The 23258-nt window shown below is 40.8% G+C and overlaps 1 protein-coding gene across 1 annotated transcript in view; it reads left to right on the top strand.

Moving 5' to 3' along the window:
* Positions 1-23258, top strand: part of HSD17B4 (hydroxysteroid 17-beta dehydrogenase 4) — a 250503-nt gene that overhangs the window by 108770 nt on the left and 118475 nt on the right. Inside the window, exons 8-12 of the mRNA XM_069962669.1 lie at positions 2762-2949; positions 5750-5841; positions 6698-6722; positions 7688-7816; positions 17557-17663. Coding sequence (XP_069818770.1) covers positions 2762-2949; positions 5750-5841; positions 6698-6722; positions 7688-7816; positions 17557-17663 — 541 coding nt within the window. The remainder of the gene's footprint in view (positions 1-2761; positions 2950-5749; positions 5842-6697; positions 6723-7687; positions 7817-17556; positions 17664-23258) is intronic.

Here is a 23258-nt window from a genome sequence, read left to right as displayed (position 1 = left end):
GTCTGGATCATCTGTGAGGACTGACAGGACACGAGGCGGTTGGAGAGAGGTCACGTCTAAACTATGCACATAGCACAACAAACTCAGGAGACCACAGAGGGAGCGGCCCTGTCTCTTGTGAGCGACAATGGTGCCAAGCCCGGAGTGTCTAGCCAACAAGCCCATATTTTTTCGAACTTTTTCATGGCATCTCGTTTTTCGTATGCATGTTTGTCGTTGGCGACAAGCCAGTTGACCTTGGCAATGAGGGCCGAGATTGTGGGGGGATCCTGGTCAAGCCAGGATTGGGCAATCAACTTCCTTGCCATGTATAGTATCCGGGCAACGGCTATTTTCTCAGGGGCAGTTACACTTAAGTCTTCCACATAGCCCAGAATACATACCAAGGGGGACTGTTCTAGCAAAATAGAAAATACCTTGTGAATAGTGGAGGCAACCTCCCGCCAGTATCGTGTCATTTTGGGGCACCGCCAGAACATGTGCAAGACCCCTCCCACATCCCTCCGACCTCTAGGACACAGGGCGTCAGAGCGGATCCCCACTTTATGTAAGAACTCTGGGGTTCTATACACCCTGTGCAGAAGATACAACTGGGACAACCGGTGCTGCTCCCCTATAGATAACTGAGGAGTCATCTCCAAGACCTCTTTCCACAAACCGTCCTCAAGAGGACCCAGGTCAGCCTCCCATTTTTCTTTAATGGTCAGCGGGTATTTTTCAAGGAATTTATCATGTAAATGAATATAGAGAATAGAAATCAGGCCAGAAGTGGATGTTGAAGTGCCCACCAAATTAATATATAGATTCCTGTTTACACAGAAAAATGTGCAGGTGACTACTGAGGATTTTTAATGCCTGCACAAAATGAGAATAGCCGACAAACAAGGGATTTCCTGTTCATCAGCAGATCACTGGCACTTTTACACAGACAGATTATGGTAGGTAGGGGTTCCAGCCTGCTGAAAATTGGCTCCTATGAAAAGACCCTTAGGTTCAGGGGGGATCAACTTTAACATGGGCCCTGGGCTATTCACCAAGCTTGGGCCCCCCCAACACACTAACTATGGCTGCACTAGGTTTAGTCTTTTTCCTGCAGCCTGTAAAGGACCTGTGGTGACATTATTGTCACGTTAGGGTCCTTAAAGGAGAAGTCCGGCCAAAATTAATTTTTTATATGTTATTACTTATGGAAAGTTATACAATTTTCTAATGTACATTAATTATGGGAAATGCTCATATACTGCTATTTCCCTTAATTTAGTGTATCAGGAAGTGTGAGCGGCAGCGGTGGAGCGGGCGGCACTTATGTGAGCGGCGGAGTGGGCGGCACTTGTGTGAGCGGAGGCGCGTGCGTCGATAAGATAGCACAGGTACTACTCCCCCATTATCTGCAGATAATGGGGGAGTAGTACTTTGTATATGTTCCCAGCACCGAGCAAGGAGGGGGGAGGTAGATGGCACCTCTCTCCCTCCCTGCTCGGTGCCCAGCAAATGTATTTATTGATTACATTTATGGGATACTTTGGGGAGCAAGGACACTTACTCCCCAAAGTATTCCATAAATGTATTCAATCGCAAAGTACAGTACATTATATTACATACACACATCCATTGTAATTCCAATGGAGTGTCCAGCAGGGGCGCACTATATATAGAAGTCAATGGTACTCATTGACTTCTATATAGAGAGCGCCCCCTGCTGGACACTCCATAGGAATTACACCGTTCGTCGTGACGTCACTGGTTCTGAGAGAATTCTAACACTTCCTGATACACTAAATTAAGGGAAATAGCAGTATATGAGCATTTCCCATAATTAATGTATATTAAAAAATTGTATAACTTTCCATAAGTAATAACATATAAAAAATAAATTTTGGCCGGACTTCTCCTTTAAGTATGTTCTCTTACTGCATTGTCTCCTGGCTGCAGTTCTGCTCTAATTTGTGTAAAATTGCGGTAAAAAACTGCATTTTTATTTTGCAAACCATGGCAGAACTGTAGCTTGGAGATAACACACCACTGAAAGTATACAGTAAGTCTGTCTGAGGGGCCATGGGCCCCCCAGGAACTCAGGGCCCCGGGCTACCGCCCAAAACGGACCTGTTATAATCCGCTACTGCTTAGGTTAGTAAAAGTCTAGAGGTGTATGGAAAGGAATTTTCACCTCATTCAGATGTATGAATCTGTAACATACTGTAGCCCTAGAAGAGAAACTGGAGTAGTCAGGTAGCTCTGCTGAATGCACTATATGGGAAAATGGGGAGGCTGCAGACTTGGACCATTCCATGGTGGTTTCCTTGGGATTGTAGTAATAATAAAAAGCTAAAAAACTAAAAAAACCGTATACCTACCAGTTTAGTTCTTGCCACTTCTAGTGTCACCACTTTAGTTTTATCTCCTGGGCTTTGTTTACTTGGTGGCAGCAATATACTGTATACTTATGTGATCACTGCAGCCAGTCACTGAGCTTGATGGCTTTATGCAGGATAATAAAACAGCATAGTAGTAACACAGCTTTACATTTAACCATCAGAGAAAGCACAGAGATCTGCACAATAGCAAATGCGGAAAACAAATGAATAACAACAAAGCTGAAAAACAAAAGGAGAATTTCATTCTATATTGTGTAAGAGTAGATGATTGTCATTGTATGTGCCAACTCTAATACTTTTGTTTTCTATAATAAAGTTGATTTTAGCAGTGTAGAGATAACATACTCTATCTTCATTACATCATTAATCACTTTCCTTATCCATAGAATAATAATGACTTCATCAGCCGCCGGAATCTATGGGAACTTTGGACAAGCAAACTACAGTGCAGCTAAACTTGGTCTAGTGGGGCTGTCCAACACTCTTGCTCTTGAGGGAGTCAAGTACAATGTCCACTGTAATTCAATTGCACCGACTGCAGGTTCCCGGCTCACGCAGACCGTCATGCCTCAAGGTATTGTTGTGCAAATCTGTCTACAGATGCTGATATTAAAGATTGCTTATCCCTTTCTGGCAACAAGTGAATTTACTGCTGGACTAGATGGTTTTCAGCCGTTCCCCTCCCAGTAATAGCGCTGTGTATTATGTAGAAGATTGGTGCCCTGTATAAATGCGATTTCCAGGAGAGAACATACCAGATGCTTCTAGTTTACAGACAAACATCCAAAAAATAAATAAATAAGTCGGACCCTCTGACTTGTCCAGATGACAAGACTGACTGTGAATGTACTCGGAAGGTAGAATTTATGACCTAGATAGCAGAAGCGGCAAGTGCCAGCTTGACTCTAAATATTTAAACAAACACCTCCACAGCACAGCGCCAGCAAAGGCAGGTTAAATCTTTAAGCAGGGCTGGATGAGAGAAAGTAGGTTTGAAGCTTCCATGGCTTATCTTGGCCTCTATCTGACAAAAACATTGGATATCTAGCTGTCTCACCGGGATTTTTATTCAGCGAGACAAAAGCCCAGCTACTAGTAGGTGAAAAGATTTCTGAATGAAGATTTTTTACATGTTGATTCAGGACCATAGATCATCAGGTTGAATTTGTTAGGTTTTGCTTTTCCCTCCCCTTCAACAAATGGTAAATTTATCTTTAAAAGCTTAAAGTGACTCTGTACCTACAATTCCCCCAACCCGCAAACTGCTTGCAGTGGGGTCTGTTCGGCAGGTGAATCAGTTATTGTCTTAAAAAACTACTTTGTGTCATATTGGCGTAGCCTAGAGTGTCTGTACCCTAGGCTTGAGCCGCCTCTCTGTCCCTCCTCCCCGCCCTCTTCACCATAAGGAATGCCCCCAGGCAGGATTTTTCCTAATAATCACCTGTTTGAACACTGCACAGGTGCCTTAATGATCCAAGTTTAAGGGTACAGTAGCTTCACACACACCGTATCACAGCAGATTTGATGTAAATTACTGAACACAGCATAAAATCTGCACCATTAAATGTGCTGCTGATCTGCTGCGCATCGGTCATGTGTGTTAGCACCCTATAAGTTGTTTTTTAGGACAATAACTGCATCAGCTGTCTGACGGTACAAGCTGTTTGGTGGAGCAGATTGTGGGTACAGAGTGACTCATTGACAATGGCTGTTTTAAATGATAAATTATATGGCATGACAAATGATATACTGTAACTTGTGAAATTGTTTTTGCGATGTAAATATTGTTACATTGTTAAAGGGCAAGATACGCTATAAGAAAAAAATACCGCGTTTTTACCCCTAGATGTAGAGGATGCCCCCTTGTCATGGTTACAGACCTAGGAGTAAAAAGACCACTACAAAGATCTCTGTACTGTCCATTCATATATTTGTACATTGTGATCAGATCGCCCCTAAGAAGTCTCATCCCCTCCCACCCAAGCTTGATAACCTGTCTGGGTACTGTAACCCACCCATACCCTTTATGACCTTGGTCGCCCTTCTCTGCACCCGTTCAATCACGGAACACAGCAGTCAAAGGGTTAAACTATTGGGATTGAAGGAAGCTGCTCTAAGAATTGCAGCTATTTGCTTTAGGGTGTCTTTACACAGAGAGATTTATCTGACAGATCTTTGAAGCCAAAGCCAAGAACAGACTATAAACGGAACAGGTCACAAAGGAAAAACTGAGCTTTCTCCTCTTCTCAAATCCATTCCTGGCTTTGGCTTCAAAAATCTGTCAGATAAATCTCTGTGTAAAGGCACACTTAGAAGCAGACAGGGATCATTACTGCAGAAACAGCACAAGATGTCCTAGGATCTAGTCGTCTGTTATCTTACAGCACTTGCCCTGAGTTCAAGTTCAACCAAGGGCAATCCCTCCCTGGCGTTGTATGTTTTTCCTTGGTTTGCAGGAGTGCTTCAGATAAAAGTTTGTTATGCGTAGGGATAATGGATGAGATTCTGTGTTTAATGTTATAATAAGTTATACGCATGAACATTAAAGGGGTACTCTAGCTGAAAAAAACTTGTCTTCAAATCAACTGGTGTCAAAGTTATACAGACTTGTAAATTACTTCTACTTAAAATTTTCAAGTCTTCCAGTACTAATCAGCTGCTGTATGCCCTGGAGGATGTGGTGTATAATGTTGAGTCTGACAGTGCTTTCAGCTGCCACCTCTGTCTGTGACAGGAATTGTCCAGAGCAGAAGAGTTTTTTTGTAATGGGATTTGCTGTTGGTTCCTGTCAGACAGAAGTGGCAGCAGAGAGCAATGTCAGACTGGAAAGAAAAGGCCTTTTCCTGCAGGACATACAGCAGCTGATAAGTACTTGAAGGCTTGAGAATTTTAAATAGAAGAAATTTACAAATCTATATAAGTTTCTGACACCAGCTGAGTTAGATTTTGTTTTTGCTGGAGTTCCCCTTTAAAGCAGATTTATCAAATCTACACAGTGAAAGCAGCTGTTTGACACTTTAACCTGATGGACAGGGTATAATAAGGGACTTAATCCATACTATTTAGGCTGTGTTCACACATGTAAAAATGGAATGGGAATGCATCCTTTCATTGCAGTGCTGCATCATTTCATCGTGTTATTTGAGGTTTTTTTTTATGTATTTTCATTCATTGTGTTATTGTATCACTTCATTGCAGTAATTTTATTATTTAGTTGCACCCCAGCCTTCCTTGTGTTAATGCAATGAAGCTCCAACGTGTGTGAACATACCCTCAAGGTGTGGGGTAGAGAACATTGATATAAGAGACCGATACAGCATAACTGTGGATATACTTTTGCTTTTCTGTAGTAATCCTGTCTGCTTTAATTTTAGATCTTGTGGATGCTCTAAAGCCAGAGTATGTGGCTCCTCTTGTGCTGTGGCTATGTCATGAAAGCTGTCAAGAAAATGGCAGCTTGTTCGAGGTGAGACAATTCGTATCTCCCACTATCTGTTTTTGTCTTTTGGTATGAAAGTGTGAAATCAAACTGTGTACAATCTATATTTGCTAGACTGTAAAAACAAACAGATTATGTAACCATAGAAGCATACACTGTAAGCAGGTAACATAAGGTAGCATGGAGCTTGTTTTTGTCACTTATTCCTTACTATCATATGTGCATGCTTTTTTCAAATTGCTTGCATGTAATTTACAAAGCTTGCGTACCTTTTATGTAATACTGCAGTTGTGCAATGATCACCCCACCCCCACCTCACCCACACAGTATTAGAAATTCATTATATGTTTTGACTTCATCATTTGAAATGCCAGTCCTTGATGATGTAGTCGCTGATCAATTGTTAAAGTGCGGACTCATCTCAGTTGACTTTTGCAACTATATTTGTAAGCCGTCTATGGAGTAGTGATCTACTATAGTGGTGTTTAGTATTCCTCCCGCTAGGATCAAGTGATGAAACAAAAAAGAAGTATTGCTGGTGAATATATTCCTTGTAGCTCCCTTTATAGTGTTAAAAATAAAAAGCTACCTTCCTCGCTCCCAACTAGGTGGCACTGCCATGAACCCACTGTGACCGCTCGTCAGGTGTACCTCCCGCTGATCCAGATCCCATGTACAAGCCAATATGTAAAGCTAATTCAGATATTGTATGTTTCACATGCAAATAATAATAATAGACCACTGTCCTGGGAAAATTGTAATAATTTCAGGAGTTTTTTGGGTTCTACATTCAAACAAAAAAAATCTGATTGTGATTTGATGATCTTGAAAAGCTTTTACTTTTTAAGCAGAGGTAAATGTGTTTTTTTTTTTTTTTTTTCAGGTTGGAGCTGGATGGATTGGAAAATGTGAGTATTTTTTAAGGCCCATATATTTGTTTGCAGTAGAGATTTGTTGTGCTTCCTCCTTCCTTGTATCGATAGATTCAGATAGATACTGCATTTTAAACTGCTAACCTGTGTGGTATGTGCAATGTGACATGTGGTACAGTACATTACCAGGGAACCAGAAATAGGACTACTGTCCTGATTTACCCTAAAAAGTTATACTACTCATTTTCTAACTCTTAGACAGAGAATGCATTCACAGTTCTATAGGTGGCATTCTAGCACCCTTGCTTGTTCACTTTCTCGACAAAGACTGCACTGTTACATTGCATCTGTAGAATCGTGCACATTATCTTTGATTTGATTGACCTTCTCATAAACATTTGCATTGTCTATCGCTGGAAATTCTTTCACTAGAATAATGATGACAATCATCCTGCTTTGGCCATGCACATTACATATTGGGATGTTATGTCCTAGTTAGGTAGTTTCTTAAGTTTCTGCACATTTTGAGCCTGTTCGATCCATCTGAACATGTGACTATATACTTTTGAAGATTTTTATTTTTTAAAAAAATTCATAAAGGCTTATAATTGATCGAGTCAGCTGAGGTTCACAAATTGCCCGTAACACAGACTGCACTTTGTTATTGTTCACACCAAGTTGCATTTCTGCTGCTGTTTCAGAGACCAGCATTTCAGCATGAACAGTAATTTCACTTTTTGGAAACAGTATTTTGTGCTTTACAAAAGAAAACAAAAACCCTTTAGTGACTTTCTAAGTTTCCCCCCCGAAAGGTCTCTTCCCTCCTGTGCTGTGTTGGAGAAATGGCGAGAAGCTTTAGAAAACTGTTTGCAAACAAAATGCACTTGGCTCGAGATGGTTTTGAGAGTTCTTTAGAAAGAAGTTATTTTGTATTGCTTTATACTCTTTGCCATCTCCTTCAGGATTCTGATCAATACTTTCTATTCCCTCCTTGTAATTAGTGCGTTGGGAGAGAACTCTCGGTGCCATTATCAGGAGGCAGAATCGCCCAATGACAACAGAAGCTGTCCGTGATGAGTGGGCAAAGATTTGTGATTTTGATAATGCTACTAAGCCGCAAACAATTCAAGGTAACCATATTAATCAGATGAATGAAACAAATTAAATGGCTAACTATAAATGGGTATTAATCCTTTAGGGTGCCTTCACATGTACCGGATCAGCAGCGGATTTTACACTGCAAATTCACAGTGAAATCCACTGCAGATCTTTTTTCAGTTATTTTGAATGAGAAGATATACTCGCAGGGGGATTGACATCCCGCTGCTAGTATGTAAATGCTGCCCAGTTATCCCCCCGCTGGCCGGAGAATGTTACCTGCTCCATTTTCCGGCTTGCTTCGGGGGCTCCCGGCTGGACGTCCCGCTCAGCCAATCAGTGCCCCGCAGCCACCGATTGGCTGAACAGTACATGCATACGCCAGGTACCCCCGAAGCAAGCCAGATCGTGGAGCAGGTACAGTATACAGGTGGGGGTTAATTTTGGTACGTATGTATTCTCATAGAAAATAACTGGTAGGGGATCCAAACCGGATTTCGCTGCGAATTCGCAGCGTGAAATTCGCCGTGGATCTGTTATGTGTGAAACTACCCCTAGAGGGAGTTTCTGGTTTAAAATTATATATTGAAATGATTCATTTTTAGCAAGTAATTTATGTTTGTTAATGTTTATATACCTGTTTACTGACCAATGATGCTCTTAGAATACCATAGATTGTCTGTTATAACCTTCTTAACAAATAAAGGAACGAAAATCAGTCTGAAAAAGAAAAACTAAAAAGACACAGAGCAAGAGCTGTTTGCACTTTTCAGCTTTCTTTAAACTGGGCCCAAGGCCTTAGCATGTCCGCTGTGTCCTTGGCACGTGTAGCTGTGGAGCAGGCTGACAAGACTGTCATTAACAAGGCTTATGGTGTACAGGACGAGTGTTTGCGGCAGAATCTTAGCCCCACAAAATGCATGGAAGTCCTCAAGACTATAAACAAGCTCCAATAATGTTCTGTAAGATCTTTTCTTATCCCAGTGGCACTGTTGAAAATGTATTATCTGCTTTCCCTTTGATGAAAATTCCTTGTTAAAAAAAGATTGAAATCTCTCTCCATAGTTGCACATATCTCCCCCAGGAGAGATTTCACATCCTGACATTTAAGACATAAGCAGAGCAAGGGACGACTAGAGTGTTCGGTCACTGTGCTCTTCGCTCAGTATTCTGCTGTAATTGCATTGACTTTTTTTTTCCCTTCTAATTGTATGAAAACCATTTTATTGTTAAATGCTGTTAAATGTAATTTCATATCCCGTGAACACAGAATGGACTTTCTATTACAATTGTATTCACTAATGAATAATGTGATATGAATCCCAATTGACATGTCGGCTTCTTTCCTGATTTAACAGGTTTTTTAGCAATGCAACATTCTAACTGCGACATGACCTTTCTCAGTCGCTATAAATACTAATAATAATTTAACATTGCTTAACTTTAATAGTTTTGTTCTTTCATCATTGCTCTAAAATCCTTAATTTATCTTTTATATAATATGGTATTACAGTGGGATGTGTCTGGTACAGTACCAGATTGCATACATCTTTACTATTGGTATAAAATGTCTGTATACAGTATGTCAGTATTAATTCATCCCTTTTCAGTGGTCAGGTATTCATCCCTTTGCACTGGACATTTTCCTTGGATATTTTCTGCTATGTGTTACAACTAGAGATAAGTGAACCTAGAGCATGCTCGAGTTGATCCGGACCCGAACTTTCGGCATTTGATTAGCGGTGGCTGCTGAACTTGGATAAAGCCCTAACTTAGCCTATGTGTAAAACATGGATATAGTCATTGGCTGTATCCATGTTTTCCAGACAACCTTAGAGCTTTATCCAAGTTCATCAGCCACTGCTAATCAAATACCGAACGTTCGGGTTCGGATCAACCCGAACACGGTCCACTCATCTCTAGTTACAACTGAATCAGAATACAGTTTAAGGGTACAAACACACGCCGCAGATTTGATACTGTGTTCAGTTATTTAGATCGTATCGGCTGCGTATCACAGCAGTAAATACGCAGCGTATATGCCGTGTGTGTTTGTACCCTAAGCAACGTTCACGTCTTTGTCCTCTTTTGACTGTTCTTGTGCCCCATGGGCAGGCGTCAGTCTAAAATACTTGTATTGTACACTGAAGCCTGCCGTGCTCTCAAAAATGAGGAACAAGAACCCTTTTTGCCATACATTATACCTAAATTTGTCTGCTCCATGTGCTTCCTGTTTCAATCCCCGCATGTTCTTGACCTCTATCAGTTGCCTCTATCAATAATATGCCTGGAGTACACCAGAGAAAAAGCACATTTTTTTTTGTGCAAACAACCCGGTGTATGGCTTACACCCAGCTCGCCTACTATACTGACTTGTGTATTTTGTGGCCTGGTACTTCTACTCACTGACCCATTTCTTCCTCTCGCTCCTTGATTGACAGTCAGGACCTGGCATCCAGTGTTGAGCCCTGTCCCAAAGTCCTGCCTGAGCTGATGGTACAAATAACAGCACATGTGCAGTGAGTTTTCCTGCTGTGGGTATTGGCCCCAGACACTTGCATGCAAGCTATTGTTTGTATACACAGCACATGTAAGATTTGAAGAATAGAGAAGAAATCAGGCGATTTCTATGGCTACCACGGTACAACAATACTCTACTTGTAAGATTTGAAGACAGGACTTGCAGGAAAATAAGTGTTCGGCTGTCCTGACTGTCAACCAGAGAGTCAGAGAGGTGTGTCTGCCTGTGATTTAAAAAAAAAATTAATCTGTCAACTGTTAGATAGCTGTTAGGTAAAGGAGCCAGGTGATACCTTGCATACAGTATATCTGTCTGTGCTTCCTTAAGATAGAAGATAGATAGATTTATTTTTTTTTCTGTTGTAAAGTGTCTTCTTCCCAGAGACCAGGGATGAAAAGGGTAGCAAGGAGGGATTCCTGCCTGCTGCAAGACAGCCTCTTTAACACTCTTCACCTCAGAAGAAAAGCATTCTGAAAACTACCTTGTTTCTCCTTGACCAAGCAGCTATCGAACATTGTCCTTAGTCTGGAATGTGAATTACTGCTGACAGATCCCCTTTGAGGCACTCTGGCTGATCCTAAGTTGTGCAGGGATATTGCATTAGCAAATCTACACCATGTTAAAGAATCTAATAGAAGGCAAAACCAGACAAATTAATAAAAATGACCCTTTTCTATCCTTCCCTGTACATAATCATATTTCTACAATGCCCATTTTGATATCCCATTTGAAATTTGGAGATCTATGTCCCAGGTTTAGATAAATTACCTTTTCAAAGTCCAAAATGTTCCTTCAGTGTCCTGTCTACTCTCATAAAGAGGACTGTGCTCAATTGAAAAAATTGTCCGATGTTGGCTCACATTTTTATTTTATTTTTTTAAACATGTTGAATAAAAAAAAACATTGATATTGATAGTTTGCTGGAAAAAACAAGAAAGTCCAACAGCATCCAATCTTCTAAAGAGTCTTCAAACTTTTATTGTGCTCACAAGCAATACGACGTTTCGTATTGCTTGTGAGCACAATAAAAGTTTGAAGACTCTTTAGAAGATTGGATGCTGTTGGACTTTCTTGTTTTTTCCCGTTTACACACCCACCTACTGAGATAGTGGGCTCCAGCGTGCATCCACACATCGTGCCTATCTAGAGGGATCGTCTAGTGCTGCTGGATCTCCATTGATTATTGATAGTTTGCTGGCCGTCTCTTCATGTAATAGGAGCGGAAGCAGACTGCCACTTGACAGGTCAGCGCTCACTTGCTCTTTTATTATAGGGCTGTGTAACAGGGCCTTAAAAATGCAAGGGTCATGGGTCTAACTTGCCTCTTCATAAGCACATCTCCTGAACAGGATTCACCCTGCAACATCCTTATCATATTAACTCATGAGACACTATTTGGATTATGTCGAGCCATAAGTAACTGTAAGCAAGGACCTTTGTATTGATTGATTTGGGGGTAAACATATGTCCTGGGCAACCTTTTACACCTAGAAGCCTCTGCTGCGAAGCTTTTCTTTGCAGCTGAGTTTTTTCACTATATACTTTGATGATATGACATTTTGTTTTTTAGTTATCGTTGTGCAGTACCATAGAAATACATGACAAATTCAGCTCTGCTTCCTCTATACGTGATGATTTTATGTTAGACTGTCTATCTCTCGAAAGGGAGTTTGATTTGAAACCAGCCATTCAACTCTAAATATGAATAATGTAATATAAATGTTACAGTTCCTTGAAAGGAAATAATTTTCCAAATGCTTAGATGATTGAATAAGTGCAAATTGTGTTAAAAAAATAAAAGAAATTGTATTTATTTCTATATGAGTGCTGTAGCAGTAAGAACTATTATGCAGGGTTGCAGCCTTCTATCATTTCATGTAGATGAGTGCTCCCCATACTCCTGCCCTTGCCTTGCTACTTTGCAGCACAATGGAAGTGATTTCATTTCTCCTCATTGCATGCTTTCATTACCTCCTCTTGTCACAGCAGGGTGTGCTGCGCATTCAGTTTTTCTCTCGCTGATGATGGTCATGAATTGCAATAATTTGCCAACACAAGTGATTTTTTTTATGCTGTTATCTGTTAAGAAATAAGATTGGGGAGGAGTGATTTAAAATGGGGGAAAAAAAATAGTTGACTCAATATAGGCACCTTGCGTTCCTGCTGTTTTCAAGGCTGAGTGTTCTGAAAACACTGGCACAAAACGCTGTATACGCTCAAAATCCCATTTGTTGTCTTGCGTTTGTCATCTACAACATCACAATTACTCGAGCTGATAAATAATATGGGGCACATGTACAATATAACGATTTTATTTCCTCTTCCGCCGGTGTGTGTCTAGGTACAGTGCAGTAGGAGGTAATGAAATTGTTGTATTGGTGTACGTGCATGGATGGATGTACATTTGAAAAGCATCCTATTATGGCTTCAATGAGAAATCAATTCTGACATTGTAGCTACAAGTGTGCACATGCTTGGTGAATACCTGAGACTAGAAACTGAATGATTCCTTACCCTGCTGCCATTGAAAAACCATAGCTGGCATTAACAAGTTTGGAACAATTTGCTTTCTGATTATACTTTTTCTAGAAGACTGATGTTGCAGGTAGAAAGATTACAGGAAATTGTAGACTGTTTAATTGCTTTATTTCAGCCATTGATTGACTCTGCAGGCCTGATGGGAATATAGTATTTCACTCGACAAATTGTTCTTCTATGAAATGCTGTCTCTAAAAGCCACCTATTTAGACAATTCTTTTTCTAACCTTAAAACTACAAAGAAAGAAAAATCTAAGAAAATCCATTTGTTGTAGTGTGGTTAATGCTGATTGCAGCTAAGCAGGTGCTGTTCCTTCTTGTAGGTGAATTTACAGTTAAAGAGGACACAAGTACCATCTCTTTTTATATATGCTCTCCTTCTATCTTCCTCTGATCCACCTGTCCTGGCTTTCCAGAAGGGTTGGGGAAAAGATCTTGCATTTCCACTGTCTGTCCCTGAATGGGAAAAAGCATTAGATTTTTGTTACAAATCATCCATTTCTATAAACTAAATGATCAGGAAACAAATTATAAGGTAATGTCAAGATGGCATGGAGTACCCACTCTTCTCAGTCTCTGTATCCAAATGTACAAGACACTTGCTTGGAGTGTAAGTAAGATCTGAGCTCCATTATACACATCTGGTGGTCGTGTTATCGTCATATAACTATTCTGGTTGAGGGTGATGGAGCTGACTAAGGGCCCTATTACACCAACAGATTTTTAAGCCAAAGCCAGGAACATTTGAGGGAGAACTGTAACACTTCCTCACTCCTCCTTACTGTCCCTCCCATCTTTATATATGTTTTACAGTCAGCTGGAAACCAAGCCCTAAGCACGATCAGGGATGGGAGGAGACGAGTATTACATTTCTCAGCAGTTTTTCTTTGCACCAAATAATAAAATTAATTTTCTATGTCCTTTAAAATATAGATAGATATAATAATAATAATAATGATAATAATAAGGTAGCATGTGTCTCCTTGACCTGACAGCTATCTAACAGTGTAGAAGTTTAAAGTGAATTTGTCAGCTATAATTCCCATTCCAACATGTACCTCTAGAATGTTTCTCAAAAATGACTTTAGGGCAGCACTGGGCACAATAGTGATTTCTCTAATGTAAATGTATTTTAAATATAGTGCATTGTTATATAGTTTGACTTTAAACAATAATCGCCCTGTGTAATTGCTGGCGAAGATTGAAAAATCTGTGTGTCGTTGATTTACATCTGACTCTAAAATCATTGGTAATCATTCACTAATTTCACATTCATTGGTTGTTCCGCATATGTTCACTAATTGTTCAGTGTAATTGCAAATTGTTCATTCTTTTGCTGGGATCAGATGCAGTAAACAATCATAGTACCCTGTTTCCCTCATGCGCTATGTCTTATTTTCAGGGTTATGTCTTATCTTTCCACGAAGAAGAATTCACACTCTACCCCCCCCCCCCCCCAATCCTTACTCTCCCCTCACTGTCCCATCACTCATGACTCTCCCCTCAGTGACTGGTCCCCCTTTAGGACAGTTCCTCTGCACCTCTGCCTGGGCCAGGTAACGGCATTGTGAAGACAGTGGTATGGCTGTAGCTACTGACACACCCACGCTGTGCATCCCCAGCACGCCGCCCAGCATCTTCACAGAAAGGCTCATAGACGTTATCATGCTGGCGGCCCGCCTCTTCCCCTCACAGGGCACCATCTCTTCCCCTCACAGGGCGCACCGCATAGGCGTCATCTGGGCTTGGGGCAGGATGTGGAGGCCATGAACCTGCAGCTTCAGCAGTGGAGGGCCATCATGGACTATCATTTGAATCCTCCACTATGCCTTATTTTTGGAGGATTTCTTATTTTCAAGGAAACACTGTAATGTTCGGTGTAATTATCATAAGTAACGACTATCGTTCTGTGTAATATGTCGAACGATTTCAGGTTAACTATAAACAATCTCTTTTGAGATCGTTTATCGTTGGTTGTTAAAAATCACTTTGTCTTCTAGGAACCTAACATGGTGCTAGGTCTTTCAAAGTAGACTGGATGCAGCAGGAAGCTCCTTCTCATAAGGTTCGACTGTATGTGGTGGTGAAAGCAGGCGTTAAGAAACCTATTCAAAATTAAAACATTTACGTTAGAGAAATGACTCTTGCACAGTGCTACACTAGTATTTTCTGAAAAACACTCTGGAGGTACACTTTATGTAGAAGGTTTGGTGGCGCTCTCTGAGGTTTTCTTCTTCACATTCTGTTACTTGCTTTTTAGCAGCAGAAGACAAACATGCTCCTGAAACGCCAATGCTGCAAATTTAGGGATTTTAATTTTTTTTTTTTAATTACCCCCAGAGAAAGATTTTGGTGAGTATAAAAGGTATATGCAAATAAATGTATTTGAGATATCATATATTAACATTATTTGTATAACGAAGCTTCATCTCTAAAGAATGCTGCATGGATACTGTTCAGAAAATACTATCCCCTTTTATTATTAGCTTAAAGCGTAACTGTCATGTTTTTTTTATTGCAGAAATCAGTAGTATAAGCGATTTTAAGAAACTCTGTAATAGGTTTCATCAGCCAAAAAAGCCTCCTTCTGTACTCAAGAAGCAATCTCCCAGCCTCCCCCCCCTGACTTCTTATCTGTGCATTATCAGGCAAACACGTCTTCATTACAGAGAAGCCAGTGAAGACTGGTTCTGCTCTCTTCATTGTAAGCCTATGAAGGGGGGAGGGGCTGTGGGAGATGAGGGAGCAGGAAGAGGTGACATGAAGGTCAGCTGTTTGTAGACTCTCTGGGCACCTAAAACGTGTCAGAAAGGTCAGTGCTTATCTAGGAACTTACTGAGAGAAAATTGCAGGGTGTTGTGCTTTGCAGGACTGCTCCGTGCTCAGTCACTCCTAACAGCCCCTCCCCTCTCCATAGCCACATAATGGAGACAGAAATCCTGCTTCTTGTGATGTGAGGGGGGAGGCTGGGAGATTGCTTTTTCACTACAGAAGGAAACTCTTTTAGTACATAAAACCTATTACAAAGTTTCTTAAAATCGCTTGTACTGTTGATATTTAATGTTTTCAGAAAAATGACCCTGAAATGACAGTTACGCTTTAAGATGACAGCTTGCCGATTTCACAATTACTTTAGACTCTTGAGGTTTGATACTTGCGAGGTTACCTGTGTTAGAATTGCAGGGCTTTGATGAGTTGGATATTTTATTGATTCATTCAGCTTCATAGTGACTACTATCTGAGTTTTGCCCAAGTTACTTAAATTTCAGTTCCCTAGTGTTTTAATGTCATGGGTTCAAGCAGCAGTGTCTGTATACACAAGGAAGTAATCATTGGGTGAAAGTTGGAGAAGTGTGTGTGTTTTTTTTTTTTTTTTTTTTAAAGCCAAAAAATATACATTTCTGTTAGACAAAAAAAAGAAAAAGAAAAAAGACCAGATATTTAAAGGGGAACTATCAGCAGGTTAGACAAATTTAAAATGCTGGTAGCTCCCTAGTGGGCATGGGGTGCTGAGGATGAACGTATGTCTGTTACCTTCATCCTCAGTGCAGTTCCCATGCTGTTAGCTGTGATCCATGTTTTGCAGGCATTTTCCAGGTGACCCTTGGGCGGTATCCTCTCTCTGCACAGAGCAGGCAGTTTAAGAGATATGAGCGCTTTTTTGCTTTTGTATGAAGCAAAACAATTTGCTTTGCATATCTCTAGTTGTCAGTTATATTATTTTTCTTTTTTCCCATGAAAAAACAGAAAATGTAAAAGACAGAGTGCTAGATCCACTGCATGACAGACCACATTGAGAAATAATCAGATATAGTACATTGGGGGACATTGGCACCAGTCTTAAATAAAGCCTCACCCCCAGTTTTCCGGACTGATTTACTAAGAGGCACAGGTGTAGATTTGTGCTATGAAAGCTGTAAATAATGATAAATCAGATGTGTAGGGTTCCTGTTTTGCTGTGTATTTCTCTTGCATCAGCTGTAGTGTAGGATCATATTAAAATGTATATGTGACCATAGATGAAAGCTGCTCCTTAAATTCATATCTGGCTCATAGTAAATGAGAGGCTGTTTGTATTCTGAGCATTTCACTACTAAACATTTCACCTTTATGTCAAACTCTCCGCATGATCTCCGATAATACAAATGTCTTAAGAGGCACATGACTACAGATCATTGAACTCCTCAGAAGGTGCACTTGAAGTTATTTCTTTTTCCTGCAGTGGTTCATTGTATGTCATTGGTGGCCACGTAAATGTTTTTTATTTAGTTAATCCCCGGGAACTATGTGTACTCCAGTGGCTCTTGTCATGATGCATTAGCCCTCATTGCTTTATCTATAGGTTAGCAAGTGCATTGGCTGAATGCTAAAAGCCTGATGACTTTTTAACAAACATTATTACTATTTTAGTTTTACCTTAAACGAGGGTAATGTTTGGAAATAGAAACAGCTTGATCCTAAAGAGCTCTCTAGATCATACTGTGGGAGCTCTCCTGTAATAATGTGATTAATAATATATATTACGGGAGGTAATTTACACAGCAACTTGTTAAGTAGTGGTTGGCAGGGTGCTGACTAATGGTACAGTGATGTCACAAGACGTAAATGTGAAAACTTTAATTTGTCAAAAATCGTTTGCTGAAAATGATGCGTTATCGACACTTGAATGGTAACAATCCATCTTTTTTTTTTTTTCCTCCTTATCTTTTTTAGAGTCCACGGGCACTCTGTATGAAGTCTTGTCATCCATTGATTCTGATAAAGGCCTTTCTATGAATCCCACAAGCCAGCAAACTTCATCTTCTACAACCATTGATCCGGTAAGTGTGGTCAGCCAAAGTGTTCCTTATTTCATATGGTCTTTTACAGTCGTGCATCATGGAAATTGAATATAGGGATGTTCTGCATGTACCATCTTGGAGAGCATTAAAAACTCTTTTTAGGGCATACATTGTGGCAGGTTTAATGCTGTGGTTTTGTGTCCTTAAAGGGACTGTATACATTGTGGACAAACCTTGTCCAATAGAGAATATGAACATCATAAAGAGGGTTAGCCACTTCTGTCCCTGTTATTTGCAGTGACCAATACAAACAGCTGCTTGCAATATAATTCATGAACACTCTTTTTGCATTTAGTGGATGCTTTTTCATACTGCTTTTTGCATGGAAAACTTGGAAGTAGATATAACTTCAGCAGCACAATCCTGAATGATCAGTTTATTTTTTTGATGGAGGGAGAATCAAAAAACTGGTTTGTCCCTGAGTGACAATTCCTTCAGGATTTAATTGTGAGTTTTGTGATGTGCTATATATTAAGCAAATCTCTGCTTTTTCACAAACATGATCAGACTTCACTGAAATCCGTAAATACAGGTAGTTTCTTTTAGGTAGAACTAGTGTTCCCTAAATGATCACGATTTCATTGTCAACGGAGCTTCTTCAGTCACTTGTATCCTCATGGCCTTATACACATGTTCCGTGTTTTACAGACGTTCCATCTCTGGAAGGCCTGACTTGGCGTTCCCTCCCCCTTCCCGCACATCATCATTTGTCAATATGCTGCTGGAAGTGGGGAAAGTTTAGACAATATTCAAAGACACTTGACAACATAATTTAATTGGAGGGTGCTTTTATATGGCCCAATGTGCGGACACAAATTTGTGATGATCAGCAAGATTGCTGCATTCTTGCGTTTGCATTTAATTGGCTGCAGGTCCTGTGTTTAGACAGGGATAAGTGGCCGATAACAATGATTTCACCAGCAACACAAAAGATCCAATCAGTCAACGAGCGTGTTTTTGCTCCTTTATCTTCTGACCCCTTTTGCACTTGTCAATTATTGAGTAAATGAGCATTCCTTAACTAGCTGCTAGATTTATTTTGTGTCTGACTACCCTGACTGTTTCCTAATGTTCAGACAAAGCGCTAATGTTTAGGCAAAGCTGTGCCCAGCTGCTGGGTGATCTGTGCAGCGACTAATGGCTACAAAGTCCTCTCCCTTCTCCTGCTGGACACCAACCTGTGGGATAGGTGCAGGTCAGAAGAGGAATCTGGAGTGGATGTGCATCACCTCCAGATCTCTATGTATAGAAGCCCCATAGGACACTCGCCAAGAACGGCAGCTGAAGGACCTGCAGTACCTTCGATGATGTCACAGTTTTGTGATTAATCACGTGACTGGGGGCTGCTGACTGTAAGTACTGTAGGTACAATCTGAATTAAAGTGTGTGTGTGTGTGTGTGTGTCTACCTGTATGTACAGTATGTAGCAGGGCTGTTGTGTATAGTGATGTAGCAGAGGTGTGTGTGTCTTGATCTTGATGTAGTAGCACAGAAATTGTTGGACCATTGGGACACTCTCAGATTGGGGTTATGGGCACCCAAACTGAGTTAGTTTGTGTGTCTGTGTATTGATTTAGTAGCACTATTTGTGTCTGTAGGCATGTTTATTAAGCAGAGCTATGTGTGTATTTTAATGTAGCAAAGCTGGGCATATGATGCAGCAGAGCTGTATTTGTATTGTGCATGCAGCAGAGCTGTTTATGTGTAGGTATAATTTACGATCATGGAGAGTGTTAAAGTGACCCTTGTGACTTGTACCCCTTCATTGCCTTATACCACCAGGAAAGTTTAACTAGCATGAAATATATTTCCCCCCCGTTTTCAGTTGTCTAAACATCTTATAGTCAGGTGCGTCTTATAAAGCGAAAAACACAGTATATGTTTTTCACCTGAAATATCTGTGAAATATGAGGTCTAATAAAAATGATGCTTGTTGGGAAGACCGCAGTGCATACTCCACAGGTTCAGCTTCAGAAAGAGAATGTTAATTATTTTTCATGTTTTCCTTTCCTGTTCACTGATAGAATGGCCTCTTGATAAAGGTCCGTTCTGCCCCTGAAGGTTTTTGAAGTCGAATATGCAAGAAACTCATTCAGACATCCTTTTGTCTAAGTAAAGGTGACTCACAACCTCCAAGCAATTTCCTATCCCAGTATGCGTATCCTGGAAGAATATTTGCTTAATTATTTTGCTCACTGCTACCAGTGCATACCGCTGTTCTAGCCTTCCCCTGAATCAGACCGCTACTAGAAATATAACTATAACATTGCTTTTTACTTCTTTTTATCAGCAGATTGCATGTAACTCTATGTAAAATCAGATTTTATGTCTGCAGCCATGTAAGGCTACTTGTTTATCAGTGATATTGTGTTCCCCTGTTACGCAATGCATACATAGCATTGAATGAGGATTAATTTAACCCCTTCACGTCAGCAATCTGTATATATACGTTTCTATTGCACATGCCCCGTGCAGTAGGAATGTATATTTAGTGATGTGCTCCCACCCCCAAGTCGCCCCCCACCCCCCCTGTCACCCCCGTCCCCCAGTCACCCCCCTACCCCTTATACATTACCTGATCCTGGAGCTCCTTCCTCTTCGGCGTCCTGGCTGGTTATGTAGTGCGCATGCGCTCCACAACCAGCCAGCTCTGAAAATTTAAAGTGACAGAGACCAATTTGGTCTCTGTCACTAAACTATGATTACTGTGATAGAAAATATCACAGTAATCATAGTAATATAGTGAAAATGAATGTATAAAGTACAAAAAGTGACAAACATACAAAAAAATAAAACACACACTTTTATTATAGTAATAATTGCAGTTTACTCCCAAATTACCCCTACCCCCCCCCAGATTACCCGTAACCACCGCAGGTTGCCCGTAACCACCGCACGTTGCCCGTAACCACCCCAGGTTGTCCGTAATCACGTCAGATTGCACGTAACCCCCCAGATTACCCGTAACCACCGCACATTGCCCGTAACCACCGCATGCTGCCAGTGACCCCCTCCAGATTGTCCGTAATCACCCCAGATTGCCTGTAACCACCTCAAATTACATGTACCCACCCCAGATTACCTATAAGCACTTCAGTCTATCCGTAACAATTCTAGATTGTCTGTAACCCCTCCAGGTTGCTCGTAACCACTGCAGGTTGCGCATAACCACCCCAGGTTGCCTGTAATCATGCCAGATTACATGTAACCCCCCAGATTGCACGCAACCACCGCAGGTTGCGTCTGACCACCGCAGGTTGCGTCTGACCACCGCAGGTTGCGTCTGACCACCGCAGGTTGCCTCTGACCACCGCAGGTTGCCTCTGGCCACCGCAGGTTGCCTCTGACCACCGCACGTTGCCTCTGACCACCGCACGTTGCCTCTGACCACCGCACGTTGCCTCTGACCACCGCACGTTGCCTCTGACCACCGCACGTTGCCTCTGACCACCGCACCTTGCCTCTGACCACCGCACCTTGCCTCTGACCACCGCACCTTGCCTCTGACCACCCCAGACTGTCCATAAACACCCCACATTATTTTAGTAACAGCGCTATTCTAATAACTATTTCTAGCTGTGGTTTTGCTCCAGCAAATTGGCGCTCCTTCCCTTCTGAGCCCTACTGTGTACCCATACAGTGGTTTATGCCCATATATGGAGTACCGTTGTACTCAGGAGAACCTGCGTTACAGATTTTGGGGTACATTTTTTCTCCTGTTCCTTGTGAAATTTAGAAATTTCAAACTAAACCAACATATTATTGGAAAATATGAAAAAAGTTTTTCATTTTTACTGGCCAATTTTGAATACTTTCCTCTAATACCTGTGGGGCCAAAATGCTCATCCTACCCCAAGATGAATTCTTTGAGGGGTGTACTTTCCGAAATGGAGTGACTTTTGGGGGGGGGGGGGGTGGTTCTATTCTGTAGACATTACAGGGGCCCTGCAAATGCACCTGGTGCTCAGAAACTTCTTCAGAAAAATCTGCACGGAAAATGCTAATTGACACTCCTTCCCTTCTGAGCCCTGCTGTGTGCCCATACAGTGGTTTATACCCACATATGCGGTACCGTTTTACTCAGGAGAACCTGCGTTACAGATTTTGGGGTACTTTTTTTCTCTTGTTCCTCGTGAAATTGAGAAATTTCAAACTAAACGAACATATTATTGGAAAAATTTGAGTTTTTAATTTTTACTGTCTAATTTTGAATACTTTCCCCAGCACCTGTGGGGTCAAAATGCTCATCCTACCCCAAGATGAATTCTTTGAGGGGTGTACTTTCCAAAATGGGGTGACTTATGTTTTTTTTTCTCTCTGCTGACACTACAGGGGCTCTGCAAGTGCACCTGGCGCTCGGTAACTTCTTTAGCAAAATCTGCAATGGAAAAGCTAATTGGCGCTCTCTTCCTTCTGTGCCCCGCTGTGTGCCCATACAGTGGTTTACGCCCACATATGGGGTACCGTAGCACTCGAGAACCTGCGTTACAAATTTTGGGGTGCTTTTTCTCTCATGTTCCTTTTGAAAATGAGAAACTTTAATCTAAACGTATATATTATTGGAAAATTTTAATTTTTCATTTTTTTACTGCCTAATAATTTCCTCCAGCCCCTGTAGGGTTAAAATGCTCATTATACCCCCTAGATTAATTCTTTAAGGTGTCTAGTTTCCAAAATGGGGTCACTTATGGGGTTTTCCAGTATACAAACCTCCTAAATCAACTTAAAAAAAGAACTGGTCCCTAAAAAAATCAGTTTTGGAAACTTTTACGAAAATGTGGTAATTTGCTGATAAATTTCTAAGCCCCGTAACACCCTAAAAAAGTAAAATATGTTTATGAAATGAAGCCAGAATAAAGAGGACATATCGGTAATGTGACTTAGTAACTAATTTATGTGATACGACTTTCTTTTTTTAGAAGCAGAGAATTTCAAAGTTCATAAAATGCAAATTTTTTCAATTTTTCATGATATTTTGATGTTTTTTACAAAAAACACACAAAGTAGTGACCAAATTTTGCCACTAATATAAAGTGCCATATGTGACGAAAAAAATATCTCAGAATCGATAGCATACGTTAAAGCATCACTGAGTTATAAGCGCATAAAGTGAGACAGGTCAGATTTTGAAAAATGAGCCTGGTCTTTTAGGTGCAAATAGACTTGGTCTTGAAGGGGTTAAAGTAATAGAAAATCCTCTCAAGGTCATAAATAAAAATTATTACAAAATGTCAATTGCATCTGTCTTCAAGAAAAAGTGTATGTGGATATTTCTAACTCCTAAAGAATCACATTGCAAGGGATTTGGCGTTGAGTGTCTATATAAATAAAATGCCGCCTTCTTAAGTTGTATTACTTTTCAGGAAAGAAGAAATGCTGTATACTTTAAAGTCTGTCACTAAGGACATCTGTTTCTGGTTTCTTTCATCCTGATGATAAACTCCAGCAGCCTGCTGCCCTATTTCAGCTTAATGCCTACTGCTTGTCGTCTTTGTTACACAGTACCCTCCTCTAATCTGTCTATGACCATCCGCTGCTGTGCTGCAGAACTGTCTCATCACCTTTCATTATTCT

Source organism: Dendropsophus ebraccatus, chromosome 3 (assembly GCF_027789765.1).
Source record: "Dendropsophus ebraccatus isolate aDenEbr1 chromosome 3, aDenEbr1.pat, whole genome shotgun sequence".
NCBI lineage: Eukaryota > Metazoa > Chordata > Amphibia > Anura > Hylidae > Dendropsophus > Dendropsophus ebraccatus.
Note: the sequence above shows the minus strand (reverse complement) of the source record. Positions and strands in the feature narration are given on the sequence as shown.